The sequence below is a fragment of the Delphinapterus leucas genome, chromosome 4, assembly GCF_059928025.1.
Source record: "Delphinapterus leucas isolate spDelLeu-1000000601 "Yukka" chromosome 4, BTC_Dleu_Yukka2, whole genome shotgun sequence".
NCBI classification, from domain to species: Eukaryota; Metazoa; Chordata; class Mammalia; order Artiodactyla; family Monodontidae; genus Delphinapterus; species Delphinapterus leucas.
The window spans coordinates 149,148,488-149,162,371 of NC_143132.1; the positions used below are offsets into that span (position 1 = coordinate 149,148,488).

At 40.4% G+C, this 13,884-nt stretch overlaps 1 protein-coding gene across 4 annotated transcripts in view; it reads right to left on the reverse strand.

Annotated features, from left to right (window-relative positions):
• The window catches only part of TOP2B (DNA topoisomerase II beta), a 66,689-nt gene extending 53,426 nt beyond the window's left edge, over positions 1-13,263 (reverse strand). For all 4 annotated transcript variants that reach the window (XM_022554697.2, XM_022554698.2, XM_089911231.1 and 1 more), the window contains exon 1: positions 13,071-13,263. In XM_022554697.2, the coding sequence (XP_022410405.1) occupies positions 13,071-13,136 (66 nt within the window). In that variant the 5' untranslated portion in view covers positions 13,137-13,263. The remainder of the gene's footprint in view (positions 1-13,070) is intronic.
• Between the last annotated feature and the right edge of the window lie 621 nt (positions 13,264-13,884).

Below are 13,884 nucleotides of genomic sequence, written 5' to 3' on the forward strand. Positions count from 1 at the left end.
GACCCAGCAATCCCACTACTGGGCATATACCCTGAGCAAACCGTAATTCGAAAAGTCATGCACCACAATGTTCATTGCAGCTCTATTTACAATAGCCAGGACATAGAAGCAACCTAAGTGTCCATCGACAGATGAATGGATAAAGAAGCTGTGGCACATATATACAATGGAATATTACTCAGCCATAAAAAGAAACGAAATTGAGTTATTTGTAGTGAGGTGGATGGACCTAGAGTCTGTCATACAGAGTGAACTAAGTCAGAAAGAGGAAAAACAAATACCGTATGCTAACACATATATATGGAATCTAAAAAAAAAAAAAAAAAGGTCATGAAGAACCTAGGGGCAGAACAGGAATAAAGATGCAGACCTACTAGAGAATGAACTTGAGGACACAGGGAGGGGGAAGGGTTAGCTGGGACAAAGTGAGAGAGTGGCATGTACATATATACACTACCAAATGAAAAACAGATAGCTAGTAGGAAGCAGCTGTATAGCACAGTGAGTTCAGCTTGGTGCTTTGTGACCACATAGAGGGGTGGGACAGGGAGGGTGTGAGGGAGGGAGACGCAAGAGGGAAGAGATATGGCGATATACGTTTATGTATAGCTGATTCACTTGGTTATAAAGCAGAAACTAACACACCACTGTAAAGCACTTATACTCCAATAAAGATGTTAAAAATAAAAGTGTATACGGTTCAGAAACTCTTCTCATTTTAACAGTATTATGCCTCTGTAGATCTCATAATGGAAATAAATATTTGCAATGAAAAAAAAAGAAATATTTGGTAATTCTGTAAGATATCAGGTTAATTTTTGTAGTCTTCAAAACTTTCCAAGGAATGTGAATTCTTGTCAGGTTATAGGTTGACAACGACTGAACCTGGCTGGTTGCAGGGCTCCCCAAAACTTCCAAATGTAAGCCTTTGCCATTAAGCTACTGAAGACTATAGTAAAGAGTGGGCAAAAATAACCTGCACAGAATAGTAACCTATGTAGTTAGCATATACTGACAGGGCTGAGAATACCAAGCATGGTTTTATGACATCTCAAACTTCACACTTTTGTAGGCCATGCCAATAATTCCTCACATACCAGCACTAATGCCCCATTTCTGAGGCACCCTATAATTCCAGTTTCTCTGCTATTTCCAAGGAGGCAGAAGTTGTGATCCTAATTCTAACTCCTACAGAGATAAGGATCCCAAACAAAAATTCCCAGTGTCTGGAGACTTCCCTGTCTTCTTCATAGCAACAGAGAACACATCTCTCTCCTTCTAGGATTCCCTAATGCTGACAACTAAGACATCCCACTAAGAGAAAGTTATTATGATGGCCGTTTTTTCAGAGCCCCAAAATAACTCAAATATAAGACACAGCAAGATATTTTCATAGGTATTTGAATTTTAGGAGAAATGAAACAATCAGAAGACAAACAATGGGGGGCAGAGATTTTGTGCATTTGAACAAGCAACATACCACTTCAAGACCTAGGCATAGCCATACCATCATCTTTAAAGTTATTATTTTCAAAAACATGTCAAATGTATGTTTAAAAAATCAAAATACATAACTTCTGAGTAGTCTAAAGCAAGACAAGAATTTTAACAGATAAAACCTATGGAAATTCAAACATCAGTTACAATCTTCCAATGCCATAAATTTTACATAAAATTAAAGAGATTTTCTTATACATTCTTTCATTTGTAAGGTTACCCATTAACACTGCTCAATTAAAAATAGCTTTGGACATAAGAAAATTCTGTTTCATAAAGTCTTCATATTCTACTTCTGTCAAGCTAATTACATGACGAACCTGCTGGCCAGAAAAATGAACTGTTATTTTTAAAATGCCAGATAGTCTCCAAATTTCTAATCATGTCCCTTGCTTTTCGAGATAATTTATAGAAACAAATCTAATAATAAAAACATAACTCATTTTTTTAAATGGGTCCTCAGAATAGTTAGAACCACCATCATAATGACCAAGATCTCATTCTTTAAGAAAGTGCTTAAGGATGATAAATGCTATGCATTCAAAGGTGGATAACAGTAACCTCTCACCATTAACTTAGAACTTTGCAATTCTGGCATAAACCTCAGGAACTTATAATAACAATGCGAGTAAAGGCTTTCCTATCCCAGGCTACTCCTCCAAAACAAAGCCCACCACAAAGGAAACATTTTTAAGATTAGACTCCAACAGAGACTTCTGCATTTAGCCCTGAGAGTTAACACTGAGCTAAATTGGCACACTGGTATGGAAAACAGGGTAGAGCCTCACCTCACTCCTTTTTCGAGGATTTATAACTTTTTCCACATCCCCTTACAACCAGTCGCCATCTCTTCCTCCCAAATCGGTACATGAGAATAGGGAATGTTTGGTTTGCACCTGCCAGATCCTTATCCAGTTCAAAAAGTTGTCATTCTTGCTAGAATAATGTCTCAAAAATCAAAGACTATGTAATATGTAGTCGGCTTTGTTAGATTACTATTTATAATCTTTTCCAGGAATATAATAATACGTAAATACTTAAAAAGTAAGTGTGACAATATACTTAAAACATTTTATGCCAAAATATTTCTTCCTACATGTCATATGACAGGTGTTGAGGAAAGAAAAAAAGGTACCATTCTATTTAAAGTAATGAAAAGCTTAAGGACTGTGCACTGTTTATAGAATACCATAATAAAACAGATGATCTGTAGATATTTCAAATCAACTCTCCATGATGATATTAAATAATTTCCAAAACTTCATATAAACCTTTAAACCTGGATATTTAATTGAGTAAATATTAATTACCTATACAAAAAAATAGGTGTGTTAATTAGAAACTTCCCTTACTATAACTTTTATATAAAATTATATATAATCAAGTATTTTTAAATTAGATTATTAAAATTATACTGTTTAGTGAATAAAGTTACAAAAGGTATTAAAAAATATGAGCCCATTTTCATCAGAAAAAAATTACACACAATACATACACACCTAGGAAAAAATATGAAATGCTGTTTACCCAACAGAATATAAATAAAAATTGTGAGAAGTAGAAATATTTTTCATGTTCTTTTCTGATAGACATTTTCTAACTTTCTACAATGAACATATATTAAACTATTTTCAAAGCTTATTAATCCATGTATATGAGAACATAAGCTAGAATAAAACTGAAGGTTTCTTTTTTTAGAGACACTGTTTGTGCCTTATTACTTATGCAGTCCCAACTTTCTCACTAGAATCTAGGCAAAAAGGTTCAGTGAAACCAAAACAAGCCGGCAGTCCTGGCAGCGTAGAAGGCAGGGAGTGCACGTTCCTACTCTCAACTAGGGGCAGCCTGCACCGCGCACTGACTCAGGGCAGCAAACACAGAAGGGTCTCTCTCCCCTGAGAGGTCTGTCAGCTTTTCTGACAGAAGCCTGGATTAATGGTCTCTTGCAGCTCCTGCTTATTAGCAGAAAGTGTCCCCCTGAATATTGTCCAGGCCACTAAAACTCAAAAGCTGAAGGTAAGGGAGGGAGGGCAACTCCCCCCGCTTCAGTGGGATGGCCCCATCCCTAGAACAAACAGGTGTGAATACAAACATCCTTGGCCTGAGAACAGAGAAACTAAATGAGAAAAATTCACTGATCACCTTCACCGCAGCTATTATTACCACTATCTCTAGCTCTTGAAAAGAAAGTCACTCTGAGTAGAAATTCAGTTCAATCGGTGTTGCTGATAATATTCAGAAAAGAAATCAAGAAATTAGTTTCTATAAAAACAGTCCAGCAAACTCATATCTACACATTTATAAAAGCACTCTCAAGCCCACAGATGAAAAGGAGAGTGATATACATTTGATACTTATAGGCTAACAGAATTATGCTCATTTTCAACGATGAAAAGGAAGGGGTCTTCTGATAAAAAAAAAAAAGGGGTCTTCTGATAAAAAAAAAGATTTAACCTTTTATTTTGTATCTTCATAGTAATACGGTATCTTGTACTATAGTAATTGCACTAAGTATTCCACATTGAATAAAAATTAACAGTATGCCATTGAAAATAATCAACTACAAAGAGCATTCAGAATAAATTTTCATTAAGGTCTGATAGAATTGAAATCTTATGAGTTAAGTTTATTTGTAATTTATTTTATTGTCTTTGTGCGGACAAAGCACCAAACTATTGATAGTAATAAATAACGCCAGCACCCAATTATACTGGAATCTAAGCACTCAGGGCACATTTTCATCCCCACATAAAACTAAAGGCAATGAAAATGCAAAATAAACCCATATTAAGATAAATATCCTCCAGGTATCTAAAAAAATTTTAATTCTATCATTTGTGATTTATACATATGATGATGCCATAACTGACTTTTTCTAAAGTTCAAAAGCTGGCTGCCATGTTAAAAAATGCTTTATTGAGAATTCTTAAATTATAACAAAAATGTCAAAATGATACGTTAAATTTAAAAATATTAATCTATTTTATAGCACTTTGCAATATTGCTAACTTCTAATAAAAGAATATAGATTTAATATTTATCAAAGACTCAAACTTTATCAAGAATACTTCAACTACCAGAAAAGGAAAAAAAAACATTCCAATAAAACAAACTCCTAATTTCACTAAGAGTATGTACCAAGATCATTCTGTAAAAAGAAAGATTCTTCCGTTCAGAGTGGTCACCTGATATACAGCAATTTGAGACAATCGCCCATAGTTTGTTTTTCTGTGGAAGAATGAATTGCTGCCAAAGAGGGGAAAGGAGATGGTTTGCCAGTTGGTGCAAAAAAGGAACTGAGCCACTCATCCACACAACAGGCACAGAAATCTCACCATCACTAAGCCAACAAAAGTGGGACCAGCAAAAGCTTAGCAACAAGCCTCTTTTCCTATCTTCTATAAAGACTGTCTCAGACTCCACATTACCCTTTTATAATATCTCCTCCTCTTTTCTCCCTCAAGGCTGCCATGCTTTGATATTCATTTCAGCCACCTTTCACCCATATAACCACAGAGAGGGCCATGTTATCTACCCAGCATTAATGTACTTCCAGAAATGCCCTCCCAAACCAAGGGACAAGGAGAGAGGTAGAAGATGAGGGATACTTAATATCATAAGAAATGCTTAAATGTCCATAGTGAAAATAAAAAATATACTTTCTCTAAAAAGCAGCCAAATCAGAAAGAAGTAAAATTGTCACTAATTGCAGAGGAAATGATATTATGTAGAGAAAACCCTAAAGACTCCACCGTAAAACTATTAGAATAAACAAATTTAGTAAAGTTGCAGGATACAAAATCAATATACAAAAATCTGTTGTGTTTCTGTAAACTAACAATGAACTATCAGAAAGAGAAACTAAGAAAATCCTACTTACAATTAAAACAAAAACAATAAAAATTAAAATACCTAGGAATATGTTTTTTTTTTTTTTGGCCACACGGTGCAGCATGGCAGTTCCCAGACCAGGGATGGAACCCATGCCCCCTGCAGTAGGAACATGGAGTCTTAACCACTGGACCACCAGGGAAGTCCCCACCTAGGAATAAATTTAACCAAGGAGGTAAAAGAACTGTATACTGAAAACCATAAGACATTGATTAAAGAAACTGAAGACAAAAATAAATAGAAAAAAATTCTATGTGCATGAATTAAAAGAATATTGCTAAAATGTCCGTACTTCCCAAAGCAATCTGCAGATTCAATGCAATCCCTATCAAAATTCCAACAACATTTTTCACAGAAATAGAACAATCTTAAAATTTATATGGAACCAAAAAAGACCCTGAATTGCCAAAGCAGTCTTGAGAAAGATGAACAAAGCTGGAGGCATAATTTTAAACTATATTACAGGGACTTCCCTGGCGGTCCAGTGGTTAAGACTCCATTCTCCCAATGCAGGGGAACTAAGATCCCACATGCCGCATGGCATGGCCAAAACAAACAAACTATATTACAAAGTAATATAGTAATCAAAACGGTGAAAGTCATTTAAAGGAGACACATGGATCAATGGAACAGAACAGAGAGCACAGAAATAAACCCATGCGTATATGGTCAATTACTTTATGACAAAGGAATCAAGAATATACAAGGGGAAAATGACAATCTCTTCAATAAGTGGTGTTGAGAAAACTAGACAGCCACATGCAACAGAATGAAACTGGACCCCTATCTTACACCATACACAAAAATTAACTCAAAATGATTAAAGACTTGAATGTAAGACCTGAAACCGTAAAACTCCTAGAAGAAAACATAAGCAGTACATGCCTTGACATCAGTCTTTGCGATGATTTTTTTTTTTAACTTGATCCCAAAAGCAAAAATAAACAAGTGGGACTACAACAAACTAAAAAGCTCTGCACAGCAAAGGAAACCGTCAACAAAATTAAAAGCCAACCTAGCAAATGGGAGAAAATACTTGTAAATCATATACCTAATAAGGGGTAATATCCAAAATATATAAAGAACTCATACAAGTCAATAGCAAAAAAAAAAAACAACAACAAAACACACACACAAAAGAAAAAAAAAACCCAAAAACACCAGTTCATTAAAAAAAAAATGGGCAGAGGATCTAAACTGACATTTTTCCAAAGAAGACATACAGATGGCCAACAGGTATATGAAAAGGTGCTCACCATCACTAATCTCAGGGAAATGCAAATCAAAACCAAAATAAGATATCACCTCACACCTATTAGAATGGTTATTATCAAAATAACAAGTATTGGCAGAATGTGGAGAAAAGGAACCCTTGTACATGTTGGTGGGACTGTAAATTGGTGCAGTCCAGATGTAGAGAACAAACGTATGGACACGAAAGGGGGAAAGCCGCGGGGGGGGGGTCGGGGGGGGGTGTGATGAACTGGGCAATTGGGATTGACATATATACACTGTTGTGTATAAAACTGATGACTAATAAGAACCTGCTGTATAAAAAATAAAATAAAATTTAATTTAAAAATTAAAAAAAAAACTACTGACTTGTATGTATGTTATAAACGGGAGAATTTTATGGTATGTAAATTGTATCTCAATAAAGCTGGTTAAAAGTTTTTTCCTTAAAATAAATAAATAAATTGGTGCAGTCACTATTTAAAACAGTATGAAAGTCTCACAAAAAATTTAAAATAGAATTATCATATGATACAGCAACTCCACTCCTGGGTATTTATACGAAGAAAATGAAAACACTAATTTGAAAAGATATATGTATCCCCATGTTCACTGCAGCACTGTTTACAACAGCTGAGACAAGGAAGCAACATAAATGTCCATCAATGGATGAACGGATAAAGAAAATGTGGTGTTTGTATACAACTGAATATTATTCACCCATGAAAAAGAATGAAATCTTGACATTTGGGACAACATGGGTAGATCTAAAGGGCGTAATTTTAGTGAAATAAGTCAGAGAGAGAAAGACAAAAATACTGTATGATCTTACTTGTATGTGGAATCTAAAACAAAACAAAACAAAAAAACCGAACTCATAGATACAGAGAACAAATCAGTGGTTGCCAAAGTTGGGGGGAGCGGGGAGATAGGTGAAGGTGGTCAAAGGTACAAACTTCCAGTTATAAAATAATTTCCTGGGGATGTAATGTACAGTAAGGTGACTATAGTTAATAATACCGTGTTGTCTACCTGAAAGTTGTTAAGAGTTGGTTTTTGTCACAAGGAAAAAAAATATGTAACTACGTATGGTGATGAATGTTAACTAGGCTTATTGTGGTGATCATTTTGCAATATAAGAAAATCTTCTCAGACAAAAGAAGTGAGCGGGGCTTCCCTGGTGGCGCAGTGGTTGAGAGTCTGCCTGCCAATCGAGTTTGAGCCCTGGTCTGGGAGGATCCCACATGCCGCGGAGCAACTGGGCCTGTGAGCCACAACTACTGACCCTGCGCTCCGCAACGGGAGAGGCCGCTACAGTGAGACGCCCACGCACCGCGATGAAGAGCGGCCCCCGCTCGCCGCAACTAGAGAAAGCCCTCGCACAGAAACGAACACCCAACACAGCCATAAATAAATAAAATTAAAAAAATAAGTGAAAATACCGATCCCTCGATTTTTGGGGGGAAGACAAGTGTGTGTGTGTGTGTACACTCATCTAAGAGCTTACCATGGGCAAAGCACTGTGAGAATTATATGAGTACTCTCATTTCTCATAAAAACTCCATGAAGTAGACACCATTACTAATGACTCCATTTTTACAGCAAGGAAACTGAGGTCTGAAGAATGTAAGCTAACAAAGCTAGCATTGAAGAAGCTGAGTTACGAAACCAGGTGATGTAATTTCATAGCCCATGCTCTTAAAAGGCATCACACTTACAACATTATTCAAAATACATACACCCTGAAAGGGGCGTGTACTCCGTAGCTTTTTGTGTGAAAGTAAAAGAAAGGTTAGTGGAAAGATATCACGGAATAAAAGACAAATTGTTTTGGTTGTTACTGTCTTTAAGCCAGGGGAATGTGTAAATGATGGTTAGGAACATAGGCCTGGTTTAAATCCCACCTTTGCCTTAGTCACATGATTAACAGTTTGTTACCTAATCTGTAAGCCCGTTTCCTTCTCTGCAAATGGGAATAATTATACCGATCTCACCTCTTCTTTAAAACTGAGTCCTATTTGTATTAAGATTTTTAAAAATACAAAAGAGGCTTATTTTTTTTTTAACGTACTTAGTAAAATGCAACTGTTGCTATCACCCAAGTATTAAACATATCTGAAACTACTGATGGACACACCCACTTCTATTCAGAAAAGTTAGCACAGTTTCTAAAAATTGTTCTCATTGTAACTGGAATTAGTTACTTGAGAATGTATCTAAAGAACATTGTTATGTAACCACTTGTCCTAAGAATGACAGAAGACTTTTGAGGAAGTTAGTATGTCAATTATCTAACTGGTTAACAATAACTGAGGTTGGATTATGTATCCAGCTCTTTGCTAAAAACTATAAAGGATACATGGTCTGACTCCAGGAGTTGATAATCTAATTGTTAAAACAAAAGTATCACACATGAAAGTTAATTAAAAGGAAAGATATTTATGTTTTATGATCCATAAGGGTGACAGAAAAAGATGAGTATAAACTGGAAGATAAACGTTTGGTGAGACCCTGAGCTAGCCTTGAAGGGTAATTAAGATTAGACTGGTAAAGAGAGCGGCATTTCTGTTGAAAGATAAGCATGCAAAGTGACAAAAACAAACATGATGCCCAGGGGACAAGTGAAGAGGTAAATCTATTAGGATGATATGGAATAAATTTCAATTGGCACATAGTTTATAAAAGAAGTGGCTTGAAAGTCTGGTTGAGGAGTTTAGACTTGCAATAATAAGCCACTATAACAAAGTTTTTAATACAAATCTTTAAATAATATTTAAATATAGTCACGTTTCCTAAATTAGAAATATTCACAGTCAAAACAAAGTATGCTTTATACTTCATTGAATTTTACTTTTAAAAAACTCCAATGTTAATAGTTTTATATTTAAGAAACTTACAGTTTAGAGGTGAATACTGAAATATCTACAGATAAAGTGAATTTGCTTTGCTTCAAGATAACGAGAGGGGAAAGGTGGGTGACCTTGAGCTGTAACTGCTGAAGCTTGATGATAGAGAGAGTGTCTTTATACCATTCTGGCCACCATAATTTTATAGGCTTAATATTTTCCATTACAGTGGGGTTTTTTTCTTTTCTTAATCTACTAAATTAGAGTAGTACTGGGAAAAGATCAATATTCACATAGTGATTAACTGTATTCTAATAAAACAAAATTTGTTTTTTGCAGCCACTTAAACATGATAAAACACTGACTGAATGAAACAGATTATTAGGGTCTACAAATCAAAGTTTTACAAACCAGGGACTTCCCCGGTGGTCCAGTGGGTAAGACTCCGCGTTCCCAGTGCGGCGGGGGGTGCTGGGAAAGATCACTGGTCAGGGAACTAGATCCCACGCGCTGCAACGAAGACCCGGCTCGGCCAAAATAAATAAATAATAAATATATATAAATAAACATTTTTTAAGAAAAGCTTTACAAACTAAAAGTTCAAGAAATTCTGCTTGCTTCAGAGAAGCTTTCATAGCTGTTGTCAATTTTAACTCAAAATAGTTTTACTATAGTACTTATATTTTTCACTTTTTTTTTTTTTTTTTTTTTTTTTGCGGTACGCGGGCCTTTCACTGCTGTGGCCTCTCCCGTTGCGGAGCACAGGCTCCGGACGCGCAGGCCCAGCGGCCATGGCTCACGGGCATGTGGGATCTTCCCGGACCGGGGCACGAACCCGTGCCCCCTGCATCGGCAGGCGGACCCCCAACCACTGCGCCACCAGGGAAGCCCTCACTTTTTAGTTTTTTAAAGTATCTTTTTAAGATACTGCGAATCAAACACAAACCCAATGCACTATTATTAAAGAGAAGTTAATAATCTTAAACCACTTTGCTTTGTGGTTTCAGAAATGTAAACTTCTGTGCAGTGACAATGTTAACACTACCCTGTAGCACATATGGCAACACAAGTTACTACCAGCAACACATGGTGTTACCCACCCCCACCCCCTAAAAAGAAGAACGATAGCAGGGACTGATTCAATTTTTATTTCTTCCTGTTACCCACAAACAAGTAGCAATATGACATGCTTCAAAAAAGCAGGCAAAATTAACCCTCTTCAGAAATAGATGACCTCCGCAACAAACTCCTGAACTCTTGCAAAGGAATAATCTGCTTTCACTCTGGCTCAAAGATATTTTATGTAAAAGCAACTTTCTTCTCAGTGTGTATTTCTTGAATTTCACCGATAAAGACAAACATTTATTAAGCCCAGCAATGTATATTACTCATTTAATTATCAATGCAACCTCATCTTACAGATGAAGAAACAGGCTTAGAAAGATTAGGTCCCTTTGTGCAAAGTCCCAGTGATTACGTGTCAGGCAGGATAAGAATCTACATCAATGATACCAACCGAAGTCCATGCTCATAACCACCTCCCTATATTGCCCCCCCGCATAAAATTAAACTATGGTCTATGGTCAATGGTGTATATTATGGACATAAAGATGCTCATATAACCTGACAAATTTAAAGCAAGCAGCAAATCTTAAAGTAGACTTAGGGAGTGATTATCTTTTTAATAAACTTCTAATTCAAGAGGATATAATTTATAAATAAAAGATTAAGTGATTTTTATTTATTTTACTATATTTCCCATATAGGTTTACAGTGAGAAAATACTGAATCAGTAAGTCAATTTTAGTTTCAAATGAATTTTTCTGATATTGAATGACACCCTCTAAGTTTCACGAAATTTCTTCTGTAAATGAAAGGAAAATTTCCTATTGAGATTGAAAGAAAAAGTGGTCATTTCATTATCTACAAAGTTAAGGAACAGTAAACAAAAATATTGCTTTTAAATGTTAAAACTAACCAATTAAATCTTGGAGCAAAATGTTTACCATTACAGAGAATCAGAGGTCCTCAGAGGAAACACTGATGAGGCCTCAACACTTCCAAACAGTGAATGAGAACCATCTGGCTAACTCCATTTTCCGAAGTTGTTTGATTTTAGTAACGAGGGTAAAGGCCTTCTTTTGCATTTATGCAAACCTCCCCCTCCTCCCCGCCGCCCCCCCACCATGTTCACGTGAACGGCTAACTTATTATCTGACGTTTTCTCTCTCCTGGCTCTAGTCTGTTCATACTTACTACATTATTGAAGTAATATACAAAATTCGGACAGATCCAACAATGACAGTCTGGCAAGTTAGTCTACAAATCATCTTGGCATGCAAACATAAATGGTCAAAATATTTTCCTGTTAGCGGTACAACTCGCCTAAACCTCACCCAAACAAAGAGAAAATGAAGAACTTAATAAAAATGCCCATAGGAAAGTCTCCTTGGGTGTTTTGGAAAAGGGAGGGTGCATCCAAAGTCCCCTGGGAAAATGTAAGGCTTTTTATTTTTCTCCTGGATGCCTAGTCAGTTGGCTGAGCCGTGTGTGTGTGTGTGTGTGTGTGTGTGTGTGTGTGTGAGAAGTGACCCTGCTGTGTGTGTGTGTGAAATGACCCTGCTGTGTATGTGTGTGTGTGAAGTGACCCTGCTGTGTGTGTGCGTGTGTGAAGTGACCCTGCTGTGTGTGTGTGTAGGAAGTGACCCTGGTCTGAACTCTCTACTGAGCGCGTGCGTGTGTGTGTGTGTGTGTGTGTAGGAAGTGACCCTGGTCTGAACTCTCTGCTGAGCCAGTGAAATGCGGGTGAATTATCGATCCGCCGTGGGAATCAGATCTCTCTAGGTCTTCCCTCCTCTACTACTTGCCAGCAGCAGGAACCGAGCGCCGAAATGCTCTGACTCCAGGACAAATCACTTGGGTCACCTCGGCGACACTGTCCACGCAGACCCCCGCCCGTTTCGCCTGGGAAGCTGACACAGGTAAGCGCTTTTAATAATCCCCCTGTGACAGACGTACGAGCTACAGGGTTTCACTGCTGTGAAAGAGCCATCCCGAGCGCGCTTCCAACAGAACGAGACCCTCGGCACTGAAGTGCACACGGCTGCAGCCGCATCCCTCACCAAATCCATTCTTCCCTAAGACGCGAGAGCGTCACACATGGTGGCACTTACAGCACACGCACACGGGCCCGCACCTCTCTCCCGGCTTCTCTTAAGACACATTTGGAGCAACCGCTAACCCACACGGTCACACACGCACCCCTACCATCTCCACCATCTCCTGCCCCACCGCCCTGCAAAGCTTGCACAACAGCAAAGAAAATGAAGCATAGGGGCCCCCAGTCCTGCTCACGGTCTGCCCCCCAAAGTTTCAAGTGCACGCTGCGTGCCCGCAGCCCAAGCCCCCGCCGAGGCGGAGAAGAAAGAAAAGGGGCGGGCGCGGGGTTCCGCCGGCAGGCGCCCCGACGGGGCGCGCCTCTGGGGGCCCGGATTTTCCTCCGTCCTCCCCCCCCCCCCGAGCAGGATCCACCGGGCGGAGCCCTCCACGGCCGCCCGGGAACAATGCCCCGGCCCAGACCCCCGCCCCGCCGCCCCCACTCACCACCCAGGTCAGCGCCCCGAGGCCGCCAGCTCCCGCGCCGCTGCCGCCGCCGCCCGCCTTGGCCATGGCGCGCTCCTCTGCTCCCGGCCCGAGGCCGCCGCTCCGCCTCCCGCGGGCCGCCCGGCCCCGCCGCTCCGCACCGACCGCGCGCCCGCCGCTCTTCTAGCGGCGCCACCCCCCGTGCCCCATCGCCGACCCCGGGGCGGACGCCCGGCCGAGCCCGCCGAGGAGGCCTCGCCGCCCGCCGCCCTCAAACTCGAGGCGCGCGGCCGCGGCGCCGGGGCCTGCGCGGCCGCTGAGGAGGCGGCGCCGGAGCAGGAAGCGCGGAGGCCGGCGGTGGGCGGCGGCGCTGCTTCCTCCCCGCCGGGCCGGCCGAGGCCCCAAGCGCGGGCGTCCGGACGCGGCGGGGACGCAGCGGCTCCCTGTCCTTCCTCAGGCTCCGCGGAGGCCGCCCTCAGGGAGCGGAAGCGGGGTCGCCGCCGCCGGCGCCTAAGCCGCTTGTATCGGCCGCGCCGCAGCCCGACTTCTTCACATCCACTCGCCGAGAGGGACAATAAGCGGAGCCGCCTCGGCCGCGGTCGCCTCCCTCCTGTCCGGCATAACACCGCACACACTCGCACCCCCGGGAGGGCTGGGGTGGCCGGGGGAGGGCGGGAGCGGCGGCCGCCCCGCTGTCACTCACGCCGCGGCGCCCAATCGGCGCCCCGTCGGCCAACCTATCGGCCAATCCCAAATTCCCAAGCCCCCGGGGAGGCGGGACCCGAACGGGAATCGTCATTGCGGGTAGCAACCGAAGGGAAGACTTGAGGTTTTT